Raw genomic sequence first — 16,883 nt, 5'->3', positions numbered from 1 at the left:
GAAGAGGCCATGGTAGAGAGCAAATTGAAAATTCAGCCACTCCCCACTGGCAGAATGGATTCCCAAGAAATTAGCTGCTACGTGGCAACGGAACATTCGCACCCGTCATTGAATCGAAATAAGGAGCAGGTTGCCTGGTTGGCTTTCCTTGTTCGAACCCAGAGTACGGAGGCCATTTATAGAACCTTCAGCCTAGCCCACCTTTAGCTCAATACAAACTAGGGGATAAAGAACTTGGGGGCACCTGCTGCCTCAGAGAACAATTGAAGGCTCATTTATCTACTGGAATGCTGTATGTGCCAATGTTGCCTTTGAAGGGTCATTAGCACTTGGGTGCAAAGTCCAGCCAGAGTGGAGTTTGGAGAGAGTGGAACTTATTGATGTTATTTGGCCCCACACAGAGTTAAGCTGGGCCAGCTAGAAAACGTTTTGCACGCCATGTTGCTGTCCCTACCATTTCGATGGAGAGCTCCTTGGTAGCCGCAGATGAGATGCTGCTGATTGCATCCGAGTGTTGGTCCAAGCCCAGCTCAATAATCTTCTCCAGGGTAAAATCATCACTAGTCTGATCAAATAATTTCTGCACCTCATCTTTGATGCTGTTCCAGTGTCTGAAAGGTGGTAACAGAAATGATATCAATAACAAGTTTCAGTGTTACTTCAGAAAGGCAGAGGGGGAGCAGCTTATCCACAAGGGAAGTCTCAATTCAAAAGCCACGCTACAATTAGTTGGTTCAGTCTGGAAACAAAGGGCCTCTTCCAGCCAGACCAGTGGTCTGGTGGATAGTTTTCTGGCCTTTGAATCAGAAGGCTTTGGGTTCAAGTCCTACTCCAGTGATCTGAGCACACAAGCTAGGCTAACACTCCAGCGCAGTACTGAGGGAGTGCTGCACTATCGGAAGGTCAGTACTGAGGGAGTGCCGCACTGTTGCGGGTCAGTATGAGGGAGTGCTGCACTAGTCAGAGGGTCAGTACTGAGGGAGTGCTGCACTGTCAGAGGGTCAGTACTGAGGGAGTGCTGCACTGTCAGAGGGTCAGTACTGAGGGAGTGCTGCACTGTCAGAGGGTCAGTACTGAGGGAGTGCTGCACTGTCAGAGGGTCAGTACTGAGGGAGTGCTGCACTGTCAGAGGGTCAGTACTGAGGGAGTGCTGCACTGTCAGAGGGTCAGTACTGAGGGAGTGCTGCACTGTCAGAGGGTCAGTACTGAGGGAGTGCTGCACTGTCGGAGGGTCAGTACTGAGGGAGTGCCGCACTATTGAGGGTCAGTATAAGGGAGTGCTGCACTGTCAGAGGGTCAGTACTGAGGGAGTGCTGCACTGTCAGAGGGTCAGTACTGAGGGAGTGCTGCACTGTCAGAGGGTCAGTACTGAGGGAGTGCTGCACTGTCAGAGGGTCAGTACTGAGGGAGTGCTGCACTGTCAGAGGGTCAGTACTGAGGGAGTGCTGCACTGTCAGAGGGTCAGTACTGAGGGAGTGCTGCACTGTCGGAGGGTCAGTACTGAGGGAGCGCCGCACTGTCGGAGGGTCAGTACTGAGGGAGTGCCGCACTGTTGAGGGTCAGTATAAGGGAGTGCTGCACTGTCAGAGGGTCAGTACTGAGGGAGTGCTGCACTGTCAGAGGGTCAGTACTGAGGGAGTGCTGCACTGTCAGAGGGTCAATACTGAGGGAGCGCCGCACTGTCGGAGGGTCAGTACTGAGGGAGCGCCGCACTGTCGGAGGGTCAGTACTGAGGGAGTGCTGTACTGTCGGTTGGGTAGTAATTTGGGAGCGCTGCACTGTCAGAGGGTCAGTACTGAGGGAGCGCCGCACTGTTCAAGGGTCAATACTAAGGGAGCGCTGCACTGTCGGAGGGTCAGTACTGAGGGAGCGCTGCACTGTCGGTTGGGTAGTAATTTGGAAGCGCTGCACTGTCAGAGGATCAGTACTGAGGGAGCACTGCACTATTGGAGGGTCAGTACTGAGGGTGTGCTGCACTGTTGAAGGGTCAGTATTGCGAGAGCGCTGTGCTGTCGGAGGGTCAGCACTGAGGGAGCGCTGCGCTGTCGGTTGGGTAGTAATTTGGGAGCGTTGCACTGTCAGAGGGTCAGTACTGAGAGGGTGCCGCACTGTTAGAGAGGAGCACCGCATTGTCAGAGGTGCTGTCTTTCTGATGAAATACTAAACTGAGGCCCCATCTGCCTTCTCAGGTGGGTGTAAAAGATCTCATGGCCACTATTTGACAGAAGAGAGGAGTATTTCCCCGGTGTCCTCTGCCAATACTTCCCCTCAGCCAAAATAACTCAAAAGCAGGTTATCTGGTCATCCTCACCTTGCTTGTGGGAGCTTGCTGTGCACAAATCTTCTAAGATTACAACAGTCACTACATTTCAAAAGTATTTCAATGGCTGTAAAGTAGTGAAAGTTGCTATAGAATTGCACTTTTTATATATTGGAGGCATGATCAGATTGAGATAATATAAAATCCTTGAGCCATATTTTATCAGCATAGCTCTAAATTCAGAATAAAGACTATGGAACAGTTTTCACTGTTTAAAATACAGACACTATTTTAAAAGCTAAGGGTGTGTTTCTACCTGTGCTACACAAGCACTTGTCAGAGAATAGGCTCTGATTTTCCTTCATTAACATTGAAGGGCCGGAAACTATTGACGTGGAGTCATGAGGCTTTTCTTCAAGAAATCTTTTCTTTAAAAACAAATAGCTTCCGAGCCCCTTCGTAACCCTGTTTTCCCTCCAGCATCCAGGCCCAGGCTGTTCACCCCGGCCTCCAACGGGCTGAAAACTGGAGCCAAAGATTAGGCAACTGAAGGGAAGAAGTGTGTTGTCCCAGGTAACCGCGAGAGAGTGATGCAACTGGGAACAGTCAACCACAGCTGGAGATGACTTTCCAAACTCACCTGTCGCGCATGGCTGGATTCCTCAAGTCTGCAATCAGAGGCATTGTCTTCTTAAACTGCTGAACCTTGTTCTTAGTTGCAGATACAATGTCCCAGTTTTTATCCTGACAAGTATAACACAAGCATGCAATTAACTACTTTTCCCCTGCTTAGCAATAGCAAATTACAGATTCCTCAGGGATTGGCATCAGCTGTCTTGTGTTTGCTCGTGATCCCGCCTCTGAAAGGTCCAGTTACAACAACTTTACAACAGGCTGTGTGGAACTTTGTATTTTGTAATAGGGCTTGGGGCACAGAAGGCACTGGAGTGCCCATGGTTTCAGAGTCTGCCAGCCTTCTGCCTCCTGAGATGACGGTTTGCGTCTTGGTTGTCAACTCTGCGTTTTCACATTGCCTGGTGTGGTTCAGGAGCCCCACTCTGGCATGGCAGCTTCACAGGCACTTGCTGCAGATGAAGGCAGTGGGCCTGAGAAGGTTCAGGATTCTCTGGCCTCTGTTTTCTCCGGCCAGCTAAGCTTTCAGTTCCTTCCTGCCTCCTCTGATGCCCCTCCAAACAGTCCAGCCACTAGAGGTCACGGCTGTCAGCAATTGCCTCCCAGTTGTCAGTGTTGATGTCCACCATCTTCATACCTTGCTTACAAGGTTTTTTAAAAAAATGTATTCTTTCATAGGAGGTGGGCCAGCATTTGTTGCCCATCCCTAATCACTCTTGAACTGAGTGGCTTGCTAGGCCACTTGAGAGGACAGTTAAGAGTTAACCACATTGCTGTGGGTCTAAAGTCACATGTAGGCCAGACCGGGTATGGATAGCAGATTTCCTTCTCTAAAAAAACATTTGTGATCCAGGTGGGTTTTTTTAATAACAATTGATGATAGTTGTTTCATGGTCACCATTACTGTGACTAGCATAATTGCAGATTTTATTAATTGAACTTAAATTCCACAAGCTGTCATGGTGGGGTTTGAACCCATGTCCCCTGAGCATTAGTCTGGAACTCTAGAGTACTAGTCCAGTGACATTATGACATTACCACTAAGCCACCATCTCCCTTTAATTGCCCTCATAGCGGGGCATGGGTGTCTAATAAATTGTGACCCAGCGGTCAGTTCAACGCACAGAAGGTCTTTGGATGTACGGCCGTCAGCCATCTCATGAAAGTGGTTTCAGAGTACCTCTCGTACATTCCACCGTGCAAGTTGTTTGGGCCTGCCAGTAAGTGACCATTTTGTGGGAACGTCTACTTATACAGGCTCCGCTCTCCATTTCATTGCATATATGCAGTGATGGACTTTTGTCCATCAATTAATGTTTAGAAATCAAATCATTGCAACGAATTAAAGGTTTCGTTGGAGTGTTTTTTTGCCAAATGCCATCTGCTTGAGCTCCCTGTGTATCAGGTGAGGCAAAGACGGCCAGCAGGGAAGTGGAATTGGACAATATGCGGCTGATGCTGGTGCTGCAGTAAAAATGACAGCCCCCTCCTCCTCCTTCAAAAATGAACTCAGCAGAGCTTGCTTTCTGTTTAGTCAAAATGAGTAATGCAAGGCAATACAACAAGCATGGTCAAAAGGAGCAGGGACCAAGTTGGGGCACATGAAGAAATGGTGATTATGCAATACCAAATTTGCACTGAAATGGGAAGAGGCAGGCGGGACTAGAGGATCCAAGAAATTTCAGTCCTCTCTCCTGGAATGACATTGCTCTGAATTTTACTTTAAGCACACTGGTGAGTGGATTGGCAGCAATATGCCCATCCCAGAGTGGTTAGAAGATTTTGTGTTAAATACCTTGAGAATCTGGCTCTGCTTGTTCAGCTTCCTGAAGTACCCCATGGCAGTATTTTCCATAATATGCGTCTGTAATGAGCTGAACTTTCCTCCCTTCCACTCTGCCCAAGATTCCTCCCATTGCTTGGTGACCTCCCATGCCTGCTGCAGGAAATCAAGATCCTAGAGACCAAAACAAAGTTCAAAAGATGTCCATGAGTTGTGAATGACGCATCAATAAAATTAACAGAAACCTTCCCAGTGGCTGGAGGGTTGGTAACCAGAGGGACACAGATTGAAGGTAATTGACAGAATTTCTCAGAATTGTTACAGTGCAGGAGGAGGCTATTCAGCCCATCGTGTCACTCCAAATGAGCAATTCACTTAGTGCCATTCTCCCGTTTTCTCTCGTAACCCTGCAAATTTGTGAGCCAGCACAGGTACAATGCGCTGTGCTCTATGTCACTCCCTTACCCTCTCCAGGTTCTGCAGCTCTTTGGATAAGGGCTGGTCAATCTTGAAGACGTTGAGGCCGCTGCGAATGGTTTCTTCCTCTTGCTTCAGGAGGCTGAGGTTATTTCGTAGTTCATTGATGATAGTCAGGGCGGTGTCTGTGCTCACTGAGCTGCTGAAGGGCCCTGCAAAGGCGAGAAATGGCAAACCTTTAAACCTGTCGGGATGTCTTAGCCCAAGCCAGCAATGCAGTTGTGGACAGAATCACTCTTAGACCACCAGCATTCTTCATGTCATAAATGTCAGTGAGGAAAAACACCATCTGGACTCTGCCCTTACCCCACAAATTTTGTACCAAACCAGTTCCGTCTCCTGCCTCCCAGCAGAACACTCTCAACCTGTAGTGTGAATTAGACACTTTCTGAACTGCACCAATAATTGCCGGTCACTTTCTCGTAACCTGTGCTAATGTGCATCTACACAATTCGTTTGCAAATCCCATATTTCTTTATTTAAAACAAGTCATTAAACTGTTCATGGAAGTCAATCACCAATTCACTAACAACAATGTATCAAGTAATTCTCACATCAAGACCGATGCAAATAAATTAGTGTTTCAGTGTGTCAGTCACGGCTCAGTGGGCAGCTCTCAAACCGGAGTGAGGAGGTGTGGATTCAAGCCCCACTTCAAAAACTTGATCCAGACTGACATTTCCACTGCAGCACTGCACTGTCAGAGGGTCAGTACTGAGGGAGTGCCGCACTGTCAGAGGTTCAGTACTGAGGGAGTGCCGCACTGTCGGAGGGTCAGTTCTGAGGGAGTGCCGCACTGTCGGAGGGTCAGTACTGAGGGAGTGCCGCACTGTCGGAGGGTCAGTACTGAGGGAGTGCTGCACTGTCGGAGGGTCAGTACTGAGGGAGTGCTGCACTGTCAGAGGGTCAGTACTGAGGGAGTGCTGCACTGTCGGAGGGTCAGTACTGAGGGAGTGCTGCACTGTCGGAGGGTCAGTACTGAGGGGGTGCTGCACTGTCAGAGGGTCAGTGCTGAGGGAGCACTGCACTTGATGAATATTGTAGGAAACGTAGGTTTCGGGAGAAGTGAGCTCTTAATGTTTACCTTTCGTGGCAAAATCTTCAATGGCGTTATGCGTCTTCTTCTTCAGCTCTTCTGCAGAATGGATGAGGCTGTTCCTGAATTTCTCCTTCTGTTTCTTCAGCATGGCTTCACTGTCGCTGATTGCCTGCTGGTAGTTGAGCCATTCACCATTCAGCGACTCCAATCTCTGCTGGACCTGTAAGAGAGGAACAGGAGAGAGAGAAGGAGATAGAGGAACAGGAAAACGTAAAAGAGTGGGGCAACGCGATGCGGCAATCTCCTTGCAACTCCAGCTGCACTTACACTTTCTTCAATTTGGAACTCGTATTTCTCCAGGATGTTGAACTGCTCATGGATGGGCGTGATGCGTGCCTCTGTCTTTGGGAGCTCGTTCTCAAGATACTCCAGAAGCTGAATCCCAGCGGTCAGTTCTTCCAAGTTCTGAGGAATACGGCTGACCCTAAATGGTCGGCACAAGCCGGAGGAGAGTGCAAGTTAGGAGACTGCAAACTGAAGACGGCACTGGAGAGGGCACAGAGGAGATTTACAAAGATGTTACCAGAAATGGAGAATTTCAGCTCTGAGGAAAGACTGAATAGGCTGGGGTTGTTTTCTTTGGAATACAGGAGGCTGAGGGAAGATTTAATAGAGATTTATAAAATTACGAGGGGCCTAGATAGAGAGGATAGGAAGCGCCTTTTTACATTATCAGAGGTCAATAACCAGGGGACATAAATTTAAAATAATAAGTGGAGGGATTAGAGGGGAGCTGGGGAGTAATTCTTTCACCCAGAAGATGCGAGGAGGTCTGGAACACATTGCCTGAGGCAGTGGTAGAGACAGAAACCCTCATAGCATTTTTAAATGCACTTGGATAGGCACTCGTGGTGCTGTAAGCTACAGAGCTACACACCAAGAACTGGAACGTGGGTTTCAACTGGATAGCTCTTTCGGCCAGAACGGATATGATTGACCTTCTATGTTGTAAATCTTTGTGTTTCTATGATCATCCTTACTCACCGACAAGCAGAGTGATGTGAGTGACTCAGTGCTTCAGCAAATTGCTACAGTGAATACTGGACCATTATGGATAGTGAAATGTTTGCATAGGGTTAGGGTTAGGGTCTCCATTTCTCCCACATTCTTTTTGAACTCTTTCTCTAAAGAATTTCCTTTAAGAATAGCACAGGATCAGGTGACTGACAATTAAGTTGGTGCTTGCAATGAGACAGAGAGAGAGAGAGACACCACCTGGCCACTTAGCCTGGGAATCAAGGTTGTCCAGGTTCGCGGGCAACAACTCAATACATCGGTATCAAATCCCTCCATTTATTTTAGACTGATAAACACCTGTGTTAGAATAGGGGGTGGTCACCTGAGCGAATTAAGCATTTTCCCATTTAGGTATGTCTAGAATTTTATAGGAATTATTCTCATGAAGCTGGAGTGAATGGACCAGGCAGATCTATGGTTCTAACCCTAGTTAGCTGATCTTTGGCCTTAGCATGTCCTGACTCAAGGGCAGAAAACATCACCCTGGGTTTCTACTCCTGATCACAATCCAGTAACTCCCCCAGGGAAATGCCTGTGTGGGTGACGGACATATTGCTGATCAAGAATCAAACAGCTTTTGGTCTCAGGAAAATCAAGGGTTACGGGAGCAAGCGGAAAAGTGAAGTTAAAGACAATGATCAGCCATGATTGTATGTTTGGCAGAGCAGGCTCGAGGGGCCGAATGGTCTACTCTTGCTCCTACTTTGTTATATTCTTATGTTCACATAGCTGCCTCAGCCTCACATATAGCAAGTGTCCACTTTGGCTGAGCTGCTGTCGAGCTTTAAGCAGTTGCGAATTTGTGTCAGCCAGTGGCTCTGTAGGTAGCACTCTCAGCTCTGAGTCAGAAGGTTATGGGTTCAATTCCAGTGCAGTACTGAAGGAGAGCTACGTTGTTGGAGGGTGACATTAAATTGAGGACCCCAGGGGCCCTCTTAGGCAAGCGTAACGGATCTCATGGTACTACTTTGAAGAAGGGCAGGGGAGTTCACTCCAGTGTCCTGGGTCAATATTTATCACTCAGCTAACAGAAATAAAAACAGGTGATCCGGTTATTATCCCACTGTAATTGTGGGACCTTACTGTGCATAAATTGGCTACATTACAACAGTGACCACACTTCAAAAGTACTTCATTGGCTATAAAGCACTATGGGGCACCTTAGGTGGTGAAAGGTGCTATAGAAATTCAAGTATCTCTTTTGGAATTGTACCATGAAGAGAGTGGGAGCCATCAGGAGAGCAGGGAGCCATCTTTAAAATGGAGAAAACTTCCCTGTCTATTCACAATTAAACAAAGGTGGTGGAAAGGAGAGTAGAGCCAGGTTTTCAGCAGGGCAATAGAAGCACATAATGGACACAGGGAGGGCTAGGCTATTCAGAGTAGAGTGCAGTGTATACCCACTTGGTACGATTTTCTTCAAGGAATTCGCAGAAGTTGAGTAGCATGTGGCCTGCCATCTCACTCAACAGTGTGGTGAACTTATTCTGCCACTCGTTGCAGTGTTGAACCAGAGAGAATTTCAGTGGAGAGCAATCGAGAAGAACAAATTGAATCTGCACGATGGTCTCCTCCTTCTGGACATTGTTGGCCACTTCTGTGTAGCTGCAATGGAAGAGCAAAGTTTGATTGAGTTGAAGAGCAAGAGGCACTGGTCAACAGCATCAGTGGACACCATAATGTCAGAGCTATAGCGTGTGACTTTGTTGCCAGTTGTCAACTGAGAAGCCTTAGGGCGGAATTTCCCGTGCCCGCTGGCGTTGGGCATCATGGCGGGCGTGAGTGGACAATGTGACAAGGCCAAAAATTTGTTTCACGTCATCGTGAAACCAGTTTTCAATCATCTATTCCGCCTGTCAATAGCGGGCTACGTTTCCAGCCTCCGCATGTTGGAAATGTCGCTGCAATTCATCGGCCTATCATTATAAGGCCAGCTCACCGGAATCGTTCCCCTACGCTGGATCATCCGAGTATGTCGGTGAACAGCACTTACCAGGCGAGCTGCACTTCGAGGGGGACTCGGAGGTGAGTGCACAGTAACGTTGCGCAGCACTCGCGAGGGTCGCATGTTGGACCTCAAGGCTGAGGCGCCGTGCATTCAGCCGAGGACACAGGCAAATCACGTTTTTCTGGCTGGCTGACAGTGCGGTGCTGGGACAAGGGCTGCACTGTGGTTGAGGTGAGTTGGTGGGGTGGTGGGGGCAAGGGCTGCACTGTGGTTGAGGTGAGTTGGTGGGGTGGTGGGGGCAAGGGCTGCACTGTGGTTGAGGTGAGTTGGGTGGGGGGACAAGGGCTGCACTGTGGTTGAGGTGAGTTGGGGAGTGGGGGCAAGGGCTGCACTGTGGTTGAGGTGAGTTGGGGGGGTTGGGGGAAAGGGCTGCACTGTGGTTGAGGTGAGTTGGAGGGGTTGGGGGCAAGGGCTGCACTGTGGTTGAGGTCAGTTGGGGGGGGTGGTGGGGGCAAGGGCTGCACTGTGGTTGAGGTGAGTTGGGGGGGAGGTGGGGGCAAGGGCTGCACTGTGGTTGAGGTCAGTTGGGGGGGGTGGTGGGGGCAAGGGCTGCACTGTGGTTGAGGTCAGTTGGGGGGGTGGGGGCAAGGGCTGCACTGTGGTTGAGGTGAGTTGGTGGGGGGGTGGGGGCAAGGGCTGCACTGTGGTTGAGGTGAGTTGGTGGGGGGGTGGGGGCAAGGGCTGCACTGTGGTTGAGGTGAGTTGGGGGGGGTGGGGTGGGGGCAAGGGCTGCACTGTGGTTGAAGTGAGTTGGGGGGGGGTGGGGGCAAGGGCTGCACTGTGGTTGAGGTGAGTTGGTGGGGGGGTGGGGGCAAGGGCTGCACTGTGGTTGAGGTGAGTTGGTGGGGGGGTGGGGGCAAGGGCTGCACTGTGGTTGAGGTGAGTTGGGGGGGGTGTGGGGGCAAGGGCTGCACTGTGGTTGAGGTGAGTTGGTGGGGGGGTGGGGGCAAGGGCTGCACTGTGGTTGAGGTGAGTTGGGGGGGGGTGTGGGGGCAAGGGCTGCACTGTGGTTGAGGTGAGTTGGGGGGGTGGGGGCAAGGGCTGCACTGTGGTTGAGGTGAGTTGGGGAGTGGGGGCAAGGGCTGCACTGTGGTTGAGGTGAGTTGGTGAGGGGGTGGGGGCAAGGGCTGCACTGTGGTTGAGGTGAGTTGGTGGGGGGGTGGGGGCAAGGGCTGCACTGTGGTTGAGGTGAGTTGGTGGGGGGGTGGGGGCAAGGGCTGCACTGTGGTTGAGGTGAGTTGGGGGGGTGGGTGGGGGCAAGGGCTGCACTGTGGTTGAGGTGAGTTGGTGGGGGGGTGGGGGCAAGGGCTGCACTGTGGTTGGGGTGAGTTGGGGGGGGTGGTGGGGGCAAGGGCTGCACTGTGGTTGAGGTGAGTTGGGGGTGGTGGGGGCAAGGGCTGCACTGTGGTTGAGGTGAGTTGGTGGGGGGGTGGGGGCAAGGGCTGCACTGTGGTTGAGGTGAGTTGGGGGGTGGTGGGGGCAAGGGCTGCACTGTGGTTGAGGTGAGTTGGTGGGGGAGTGGGGGCAAGGGCTGCACTGTGGTTGGGGTGAGTTGGGGGGGATGGGGGCAAGGGCTGCACTGTGGTTGAGGTGAGTTGGGGGGTGGTGGGGGCAAGGGCTGCACTGTGGTTGAGGTGAGTTGGGGGGGGTGGTGGGGGCAAGGGCTGCACTGTGGTTGAGGTGAGTTGGGGGGGGGGTGGTGGGGGCAAGGGCTGCACTGTGGTTGAGGTGAGTTGGGGGGTGGTGGGGGCAAGGGCTGCACTGTGGTTGAGGTGAGTTGGGGGGGGTGGTGGGGGCAAGGGCTGCACTGTGGTTGAGGTGAGTTGGGGGGGGGTGGTGGGGGCAAGGGCTGCACTGTGGTTGAGGTGAGTTGGAGGGGGGGCAAGGGCTGCACTGTGGTTGAGGTGAGTTGGTGGGGGAGTGGGGGCAAGGGCTGCACTGTGGTTGGGGTGAGTTGGGGGGGATGGGGGCAAGGGCTGCACTGTGGTTGAGGTGAGTTGGACATTTGGACTGGGAAAAGGTATCCACAATATTCTTTTATATTTACAGCCTCCCCCACAAGTGGAAATATCCTCTCTATGCCTATCCTATCAAACTTTTTCATGATATGAAAGACCTCTATCAGGTCACCCTTCAGTCCTCTCATTTCAAGAGAAGAGTCCCACCCAGTTCAGTCTTTCTGGGTAGTTAAAACCTCTCTTTTTTGCACTTTTCTTAATGCCTCTACATACATTTTGTAATACAGAGAACAGAGTTGTGCACAGTGCTCCAAGTGTTATTTAATCAAGGTATATATATCGACCAGAACTGTGCACAGTGCTCCAAGTGTGGTCTAACCAAGCTCTATGGAGACTAGAGCTGTGCACAGTGCTCCAAGTGTGATCTAACCCAGGTAAATGGAGATTAGACTGTGCACAGTGCTCCAAGTGTGGTCCAACCAAGGTATTTGGAGACCAGAATTGTGCGCAGGGCTCCAAGAGTGGTAGGGGTGGTACAATTGTCCTCAATGCCCCAAGGCTTGGGAGGGAACTGTAGGGTTCCTATACCCAATTACTATCCAGTGATCCCAGACTGGTAGGTGCTTGTGTTTGGGTGTTTGGTGAGGCAAGAATGAGTGCTGGCTTCAAAAGAATCAAATGGACTGATGATAACAGTAGTTTCAAGTATGACGGAGGCAAATGCGGTCAACAGGAAGGAAGGATCGGCGTCCTAGTACGAAAGCTCAGGAAGATGTAAAAGGAGCTTAAACTGGAGAGAAAAAAAAAATGATTAGAAATGGGGGTCCAATTTGAACCCTGTGCAAGGGTTGGGTTTTGAACGATTTAAAACCTCGCCCGAGACCTCTCACCGGGCGATATCTGCATCAAAGGATGACACAGCCGGATTGAGACGCTGGTAACGGCGGATGAAGGAAACTTTGTTGATCTCCCAGATCTCGCGATAGGTGTCCCAGGTTTTCAGATAGTTCTGAAGATTTGCAGCGTTGATCGCCATGCCACTATTGATCATACTTTGGATCTTCTTAATCTCTTCGTCGTTCTCTGCAAGAAGAAAAGGCCTTGTAATAACAACTTGCTTTTATATAGCACCTTTAATGCAGTAAAACATCCCAAAGTGCTTCACGACAATGCAAATTTTGACACCGAGCCACATAAGAACACTATTAGAACAGGAGAACAAAAGCTTGATAAGATTTTAAAGGGGTACAGAGGTGGAGAGGGTTAGGGAGGGAATTCCAGAGTTTAGGGCCCAGGCAGCTGAAGGCACAGACAGACAATGGTGGAGTGATTAACATTAGGAATGTGCAAGGTACAAAAATTAGAAGAATGCAGAGATCTCAGAGGTTGTGGAGCTGGAGGAAATTGCTGAGATAGGGAGAGGGTGAGACCATGGAGGGATTCGAAAACAATTGTGAGAATTAAAATAAAATTTGAGCCGGAATGGGAGGCGACATAGGATAGATTTGAAGTGAATGATAGAGCAAACTTGCCCATTTTTGTCACAGATAGCTGCAAGGTTTTCCACCTGCTGGGTCGAATCCCTTTGCAGCCTATTCCCATGCAGGAGTCTGCAACTGCATTGGCGTTATGTCTGTGAGTGTGTGTGTGTGTGCATGTATGCATGCACGTATGCATCTGTATGTGCATGTCTATATGTCTACGTGTATGTGTACATGTGCGCGCGCGCATCTGCATGTCTGTATGTGCATGTCTTTATGTGTGCGCACGTGCGTCTGCATGTACGTGTATGCCTGTGTGTGCATGTGTGTGTCTGTTTATGTGTGCGTGCATCCGTGTGCGCGCCCGTCTGTGTGCGCGTGTGCGCACGTGCGCTTTTTTAACAAAGTAGTTAACCTGGCTGACGGCTTGTTAACACATTGCTCACAAGAATTTAACTGATCACTGAGTAAATTATCTCATAATTTCTCAGATGGAAACTGAAATCTGGGGATTTTATTCCTCATTTTTATGGTAATTTGATTCATTTTAATCACAGAATCACATTATATATTAGCACTCCTGTTGGTGGTAGAGATATAAGGGTAAAAATGATTATTCATGCCATTTTCACAGGCACCCCAATAGACTCATACCCAGCAGTTCCTCCCTGCTCTACCTAGCACAGGCATTAACCTTGTTTGCGGATGTGAACGTCAGGGTTAAAACAGCACAGAATGTTGCATGTCCGTTAAGAAAGGTGCTCGGATGTTTTGATCATATGATATTAAAAACAGTAGTTGACTAAGCCAATCAGGATTTCTTTTGTCCTATGGGTGTGTGATACGTTGCAGTGTGACTTGGTGTGGCGTGACGTTTCATAGTGTGGCCCTTTGAGATACGTATTGCTCAAGAGCCATGCTACCTGCTGGAATTTTAAGACAACTAAGAATCATGGGTTGCACAATTACCGCTTACCAATATTTAGGTGGACAGGGATCAGAGTAGATTTCCTCTTGGTCAGAAGCTCTGGGATACGCTTGAAGATGGAGAGGGTGTTCTTAATCTGAAAGCTTATGCTGTTGACGGTGTTTGCAAGCCTGGATAGAGTGGGAGAAAACTCCACCTAAATGCAAATTGGATAAAAGCAGATGAGTAGAGAATTAGCAGCTGCTCCAAGGCACAGAACACAAACCCAAAATGGGAACATAGGAAGAGGAGGCCATTCAGCCCCTTGAGCCTGTTCCACCATTCAATTAGATGATGGTTGAGCTGTACTTCAACTCCATCTTGATCATACCCTTATCCAACAAAAAAAAAAATAGTTTGACAATTAACCCCCCCCCGCAACCCTCAGCCTCAACATTTTTTGGTGGGGTTGTGGGGAGAGTTTTCCAGATTTCCACTCCCCTTTGTGTGAGGAAGTGCTTCCTGACATCACCCCTGAACAGCCTGGCTCGAATTTGAAGGTTCTGCCCCCGTGTTCTGGACTTCCCCCCACCAGTGGAAGTAGTTTCTCTCCATCTACCCGACCGAATCGTCCACCATTTGCAACATGTCGATTCGATCACCCTTAACCTTCCATCAACTGCACAAGCTACAGGATTGTGGAAGCTCCACACTGAATCCAGCAAGTGGTGAAATGACCCTACCTGTTGTTGGCCTTGAGGTATGTCATCCAGAAGAGTCACCAGGACTCTGAAGAGAGCATTGGGTGTGGATTTAGGATCCCCATTGATGGCCTTGGACAGCTCCAGCAGCGACCGTTTAATATTTTGTCTGAAGGCTTCTTCCACCATTCGATCAACCTTCTTGGCATAACTCAACCAATAATGCTGCACCTATAAGACCACAAGGAGCAAGGTCAAAAGGAGATTAAACATCAAAATCACATTAATCATCAAACTCTCTGGATTAGCGAAGTTGGTAACTTCTGAAAAGGACCATGATAAATATTTGAAGGGAAGAAAAATTGCAGGGCTTTAGGGAAAGAGCAGAGTGGAGTGAGACAAATTGGAAAGGCCTCCTTCAGTGCAGTGTGACTCTACATCAGCAAACAGCATGATGGCCTCACTGTACCCCTGGCCGTGTACTGCTCTTGTATTTATGTATGATGATCTTGTCTCCTGGCATCCTTCCTGAAGGGACTGCCTCATGCTGTGGCTCACAATAATCTTTTGCCCAAGCAGCCATTTGTCATAACAGCGGAATATTCAAACAGCCTAGGGCTTTTACCTATGCGCAAAATGGATGCTGACAATGAAGATTTTCCAGTAGCTACTCACTGCTCAGATGAGCGACTACCAAAGGGTGGAATTTACCTGTTGGAGAACCAATTGAACCTCTTCATTGAGGTGGGAATGACCCACAGCCAACCTCACCCAAATCACCTCCCCTTTTATAAAAGTAAAATCCTGCGGATAATCATATGGACTTGAAACATTAACTGTACCTCTCTCCACTGATGCTGCTAGACCTGCTGAGTTTTTCCAGCATTTTCTGTTTTTGTTTCACCTTCCCTTTTCTCCTTCCTGTCCCCTCCTTGCTTCCACTTGTTCAAAACCTGTTATGTTTCCATCTTTCCTCAGTTCTGATGAAGGGTTATTGACTCAAAACGATAACTCTGTTCCTCTCTCCACAGATACTGCCTGACTTGCTGAGTATTTCCAGCATTTTCTGGGTTTTTTTCTCAGATTTCCAGCAGCTACAGCATTTTGCTTTTGTACAAGCAGGCTAATCTTCAATTCCTAGTAGGGTGGTCGCCCTATCTGAGAGTGAGATGAGAGCCACAGTCTCTGTTATGGCACAGCCGATGGTAAATGCTGAGTTGTTCAAATCCCAAAGAGAAACTTGAAACAACTGCCAACAACTTGTTTTGCAATTGGTCTGCACTAGAGTACCGTGTTTGGCTGCAGTAGAGAGCATCAGTTGGAGATTGGTGACTGAGGGAGTTTAAGGGTTAAATTCTATCTAAAGTCTAGTCTTTCTTTAATTTAGCAATTAACTAAAAGTTGCTGTTAGGGTTGGAAGAAGGTGATTTTTAGACTGGAGAGAAGAGGCCAGCAAAAGTGGTATAAAAGGGCGCGAAAAACAGGCTGAGACCGGAGAGGAGAGGCGTACCCTCAGGGCCTTCAGGTGTTGGAATTCGAAGTGACATCACGATTCAAAAAGTGATGCGACGCAGGGGAGGCAGCTGATTGGCAAGTAGGGTCAGGTGATTGCTTCTACTTCTACTTTTTCTACTAATTAAACTGCTGCAGTCCATGAGCTTAAACAAAATAAGGTGAGGACTCTGGACTGTAGTTTGCAGTGGAATAAGGCTCCTTGTTTGGAATGGAATAAGGCCCCTAACGTAGTTAGTATTCTTTAAAGAGGAATAACTAACGAGCTTAATCTAAAGGGAAGTCATGGCAGCAGAGCTCACACCTGTGATATGCTCCTCCTGCACTATGTGGGAGACCATGGACACTTCCTGTGTCCCTGGCGACCATGTGTGCAGGAAGTGTGTCCAGCTGCAGCTACTGGCTAACTGCATCTCGAAGCTGGAGCTGCGGGTGGATTCACTGTGGAGCATCTGCGATGCTGAGATTATCGTGGACAGCACGTTCAGTGAGGTGGTCACACTGTAGATAAAGACTGAACAGGCAGAAAGGGGATGGGTGACCACCAGGCAAAGTAGAGGAAGGTGGGTAATGCAGGAGTCCCCTGGGGCTGTCCCCCTCTCTAGCAGATATACCGTTTTGGATACTATTGGGTAGACGAATTCTCAGGGGAAAGCAGCAGGAGCCAAGTCCATGGCACAATGGGTGGCTCTGCTGCACAAGAGAGGAGGAAGAAGAGTGGCAGGGCTATAGTGATAGGGGATTCAATAGTAAGAGGAACTGACAGGCGTTTCTGCAGCTGCAAAAGAGACTCCAGGATGGTATGTTGCCTCCCTGGTGCCAGGGTCAAGGATGTCTTGGAGACGCTGCAGGGCAATCTGAAGGGGGAGGAGGAACAGCCAGTGGTTATGGTACATATTGGTACCAACGACATAGGTAAAACAAGGGATGAGGTCCTACAAGTTGAATGTAGGGAGTTAGGACGTAAATTAAAAAGTAGGACCTCAAAGGTAGTAATCTCAGGATTACTACCAGTGCCACGTGCTAACGAGAGTAGAAATAACAGGA

At 49.2% G+C, this 16,883-nt stretch overlaps 1 protein-coding gene across 1 annotated transcript in view; it reads right to left on the bottom strand.

The window, feature by feature from the left end:
* dnah2 (dynein, axonemal, heavy chain 2) overlaps nt 1–16,883 on the bottom strand; it is a 166,007-nt gene that overhangs the window by 114,838 nt on the left and 34,286 nt on the right. Inside the window, exons 13-22 of the mRNA XM_078533744.1 lie at nt 14,367–14,555; nt 13,693–13,840; nt 12,126–12,318; nt 8,674–8,874; nt 6,520–6,676; nt 6,238–6,412; nt 5,142–5,305; nt 4,689–4,850; nt 2,901–3,004; nt 455–611 (exon numbers count right to left, since the gene is read on the bottom strand). Coding sequence (XP_078389870.1) covers nt 455–611; nt 2,901–3,004; nt 4,689–4,850; nt 5,142–5,305; nt 6,238–6,412; nt 6,520–6,676; nt 8,674–8,874; nt 12,126–12,318; nt 13,693–13,840; nt 14,367–14,555 — 1,650 coding nt within the window. The remainder of the gene's footprint in view (nt 1–454; nt 612–2,900; nt 3,005–4,688; nt 4,851–5,141; nt 5,306–6,237; nt 6,413–6,519; nt 6,677–8,673; nt 8,875–12,125; nt 12,319–13,692; nt 13,841–14,366; nt 14,556–16,883) is intronic.

This window comes from Cetorhinus maximus, chromosome 34 (genome assembly GCF_964194155.1).
Source record: "Cetorhinus maximus chromosome 34, sCetMax3.hap1.1, whole genome shotgun sequence".
In the NCBI taxonomy this organism is placed as follows: domain Eukaryota; kingdom Metazoa; phylum Chordata; class Chondrichthyes; order Lamniformes; family Cetorhinidae; genus Cetorhinus; species Cetorhinus maximus.
The sequence above is the reverse complement of the archived record's forward strand: the minus strand, read 5'-3'. Positions and strand labels throughout refer to the sequence as shown.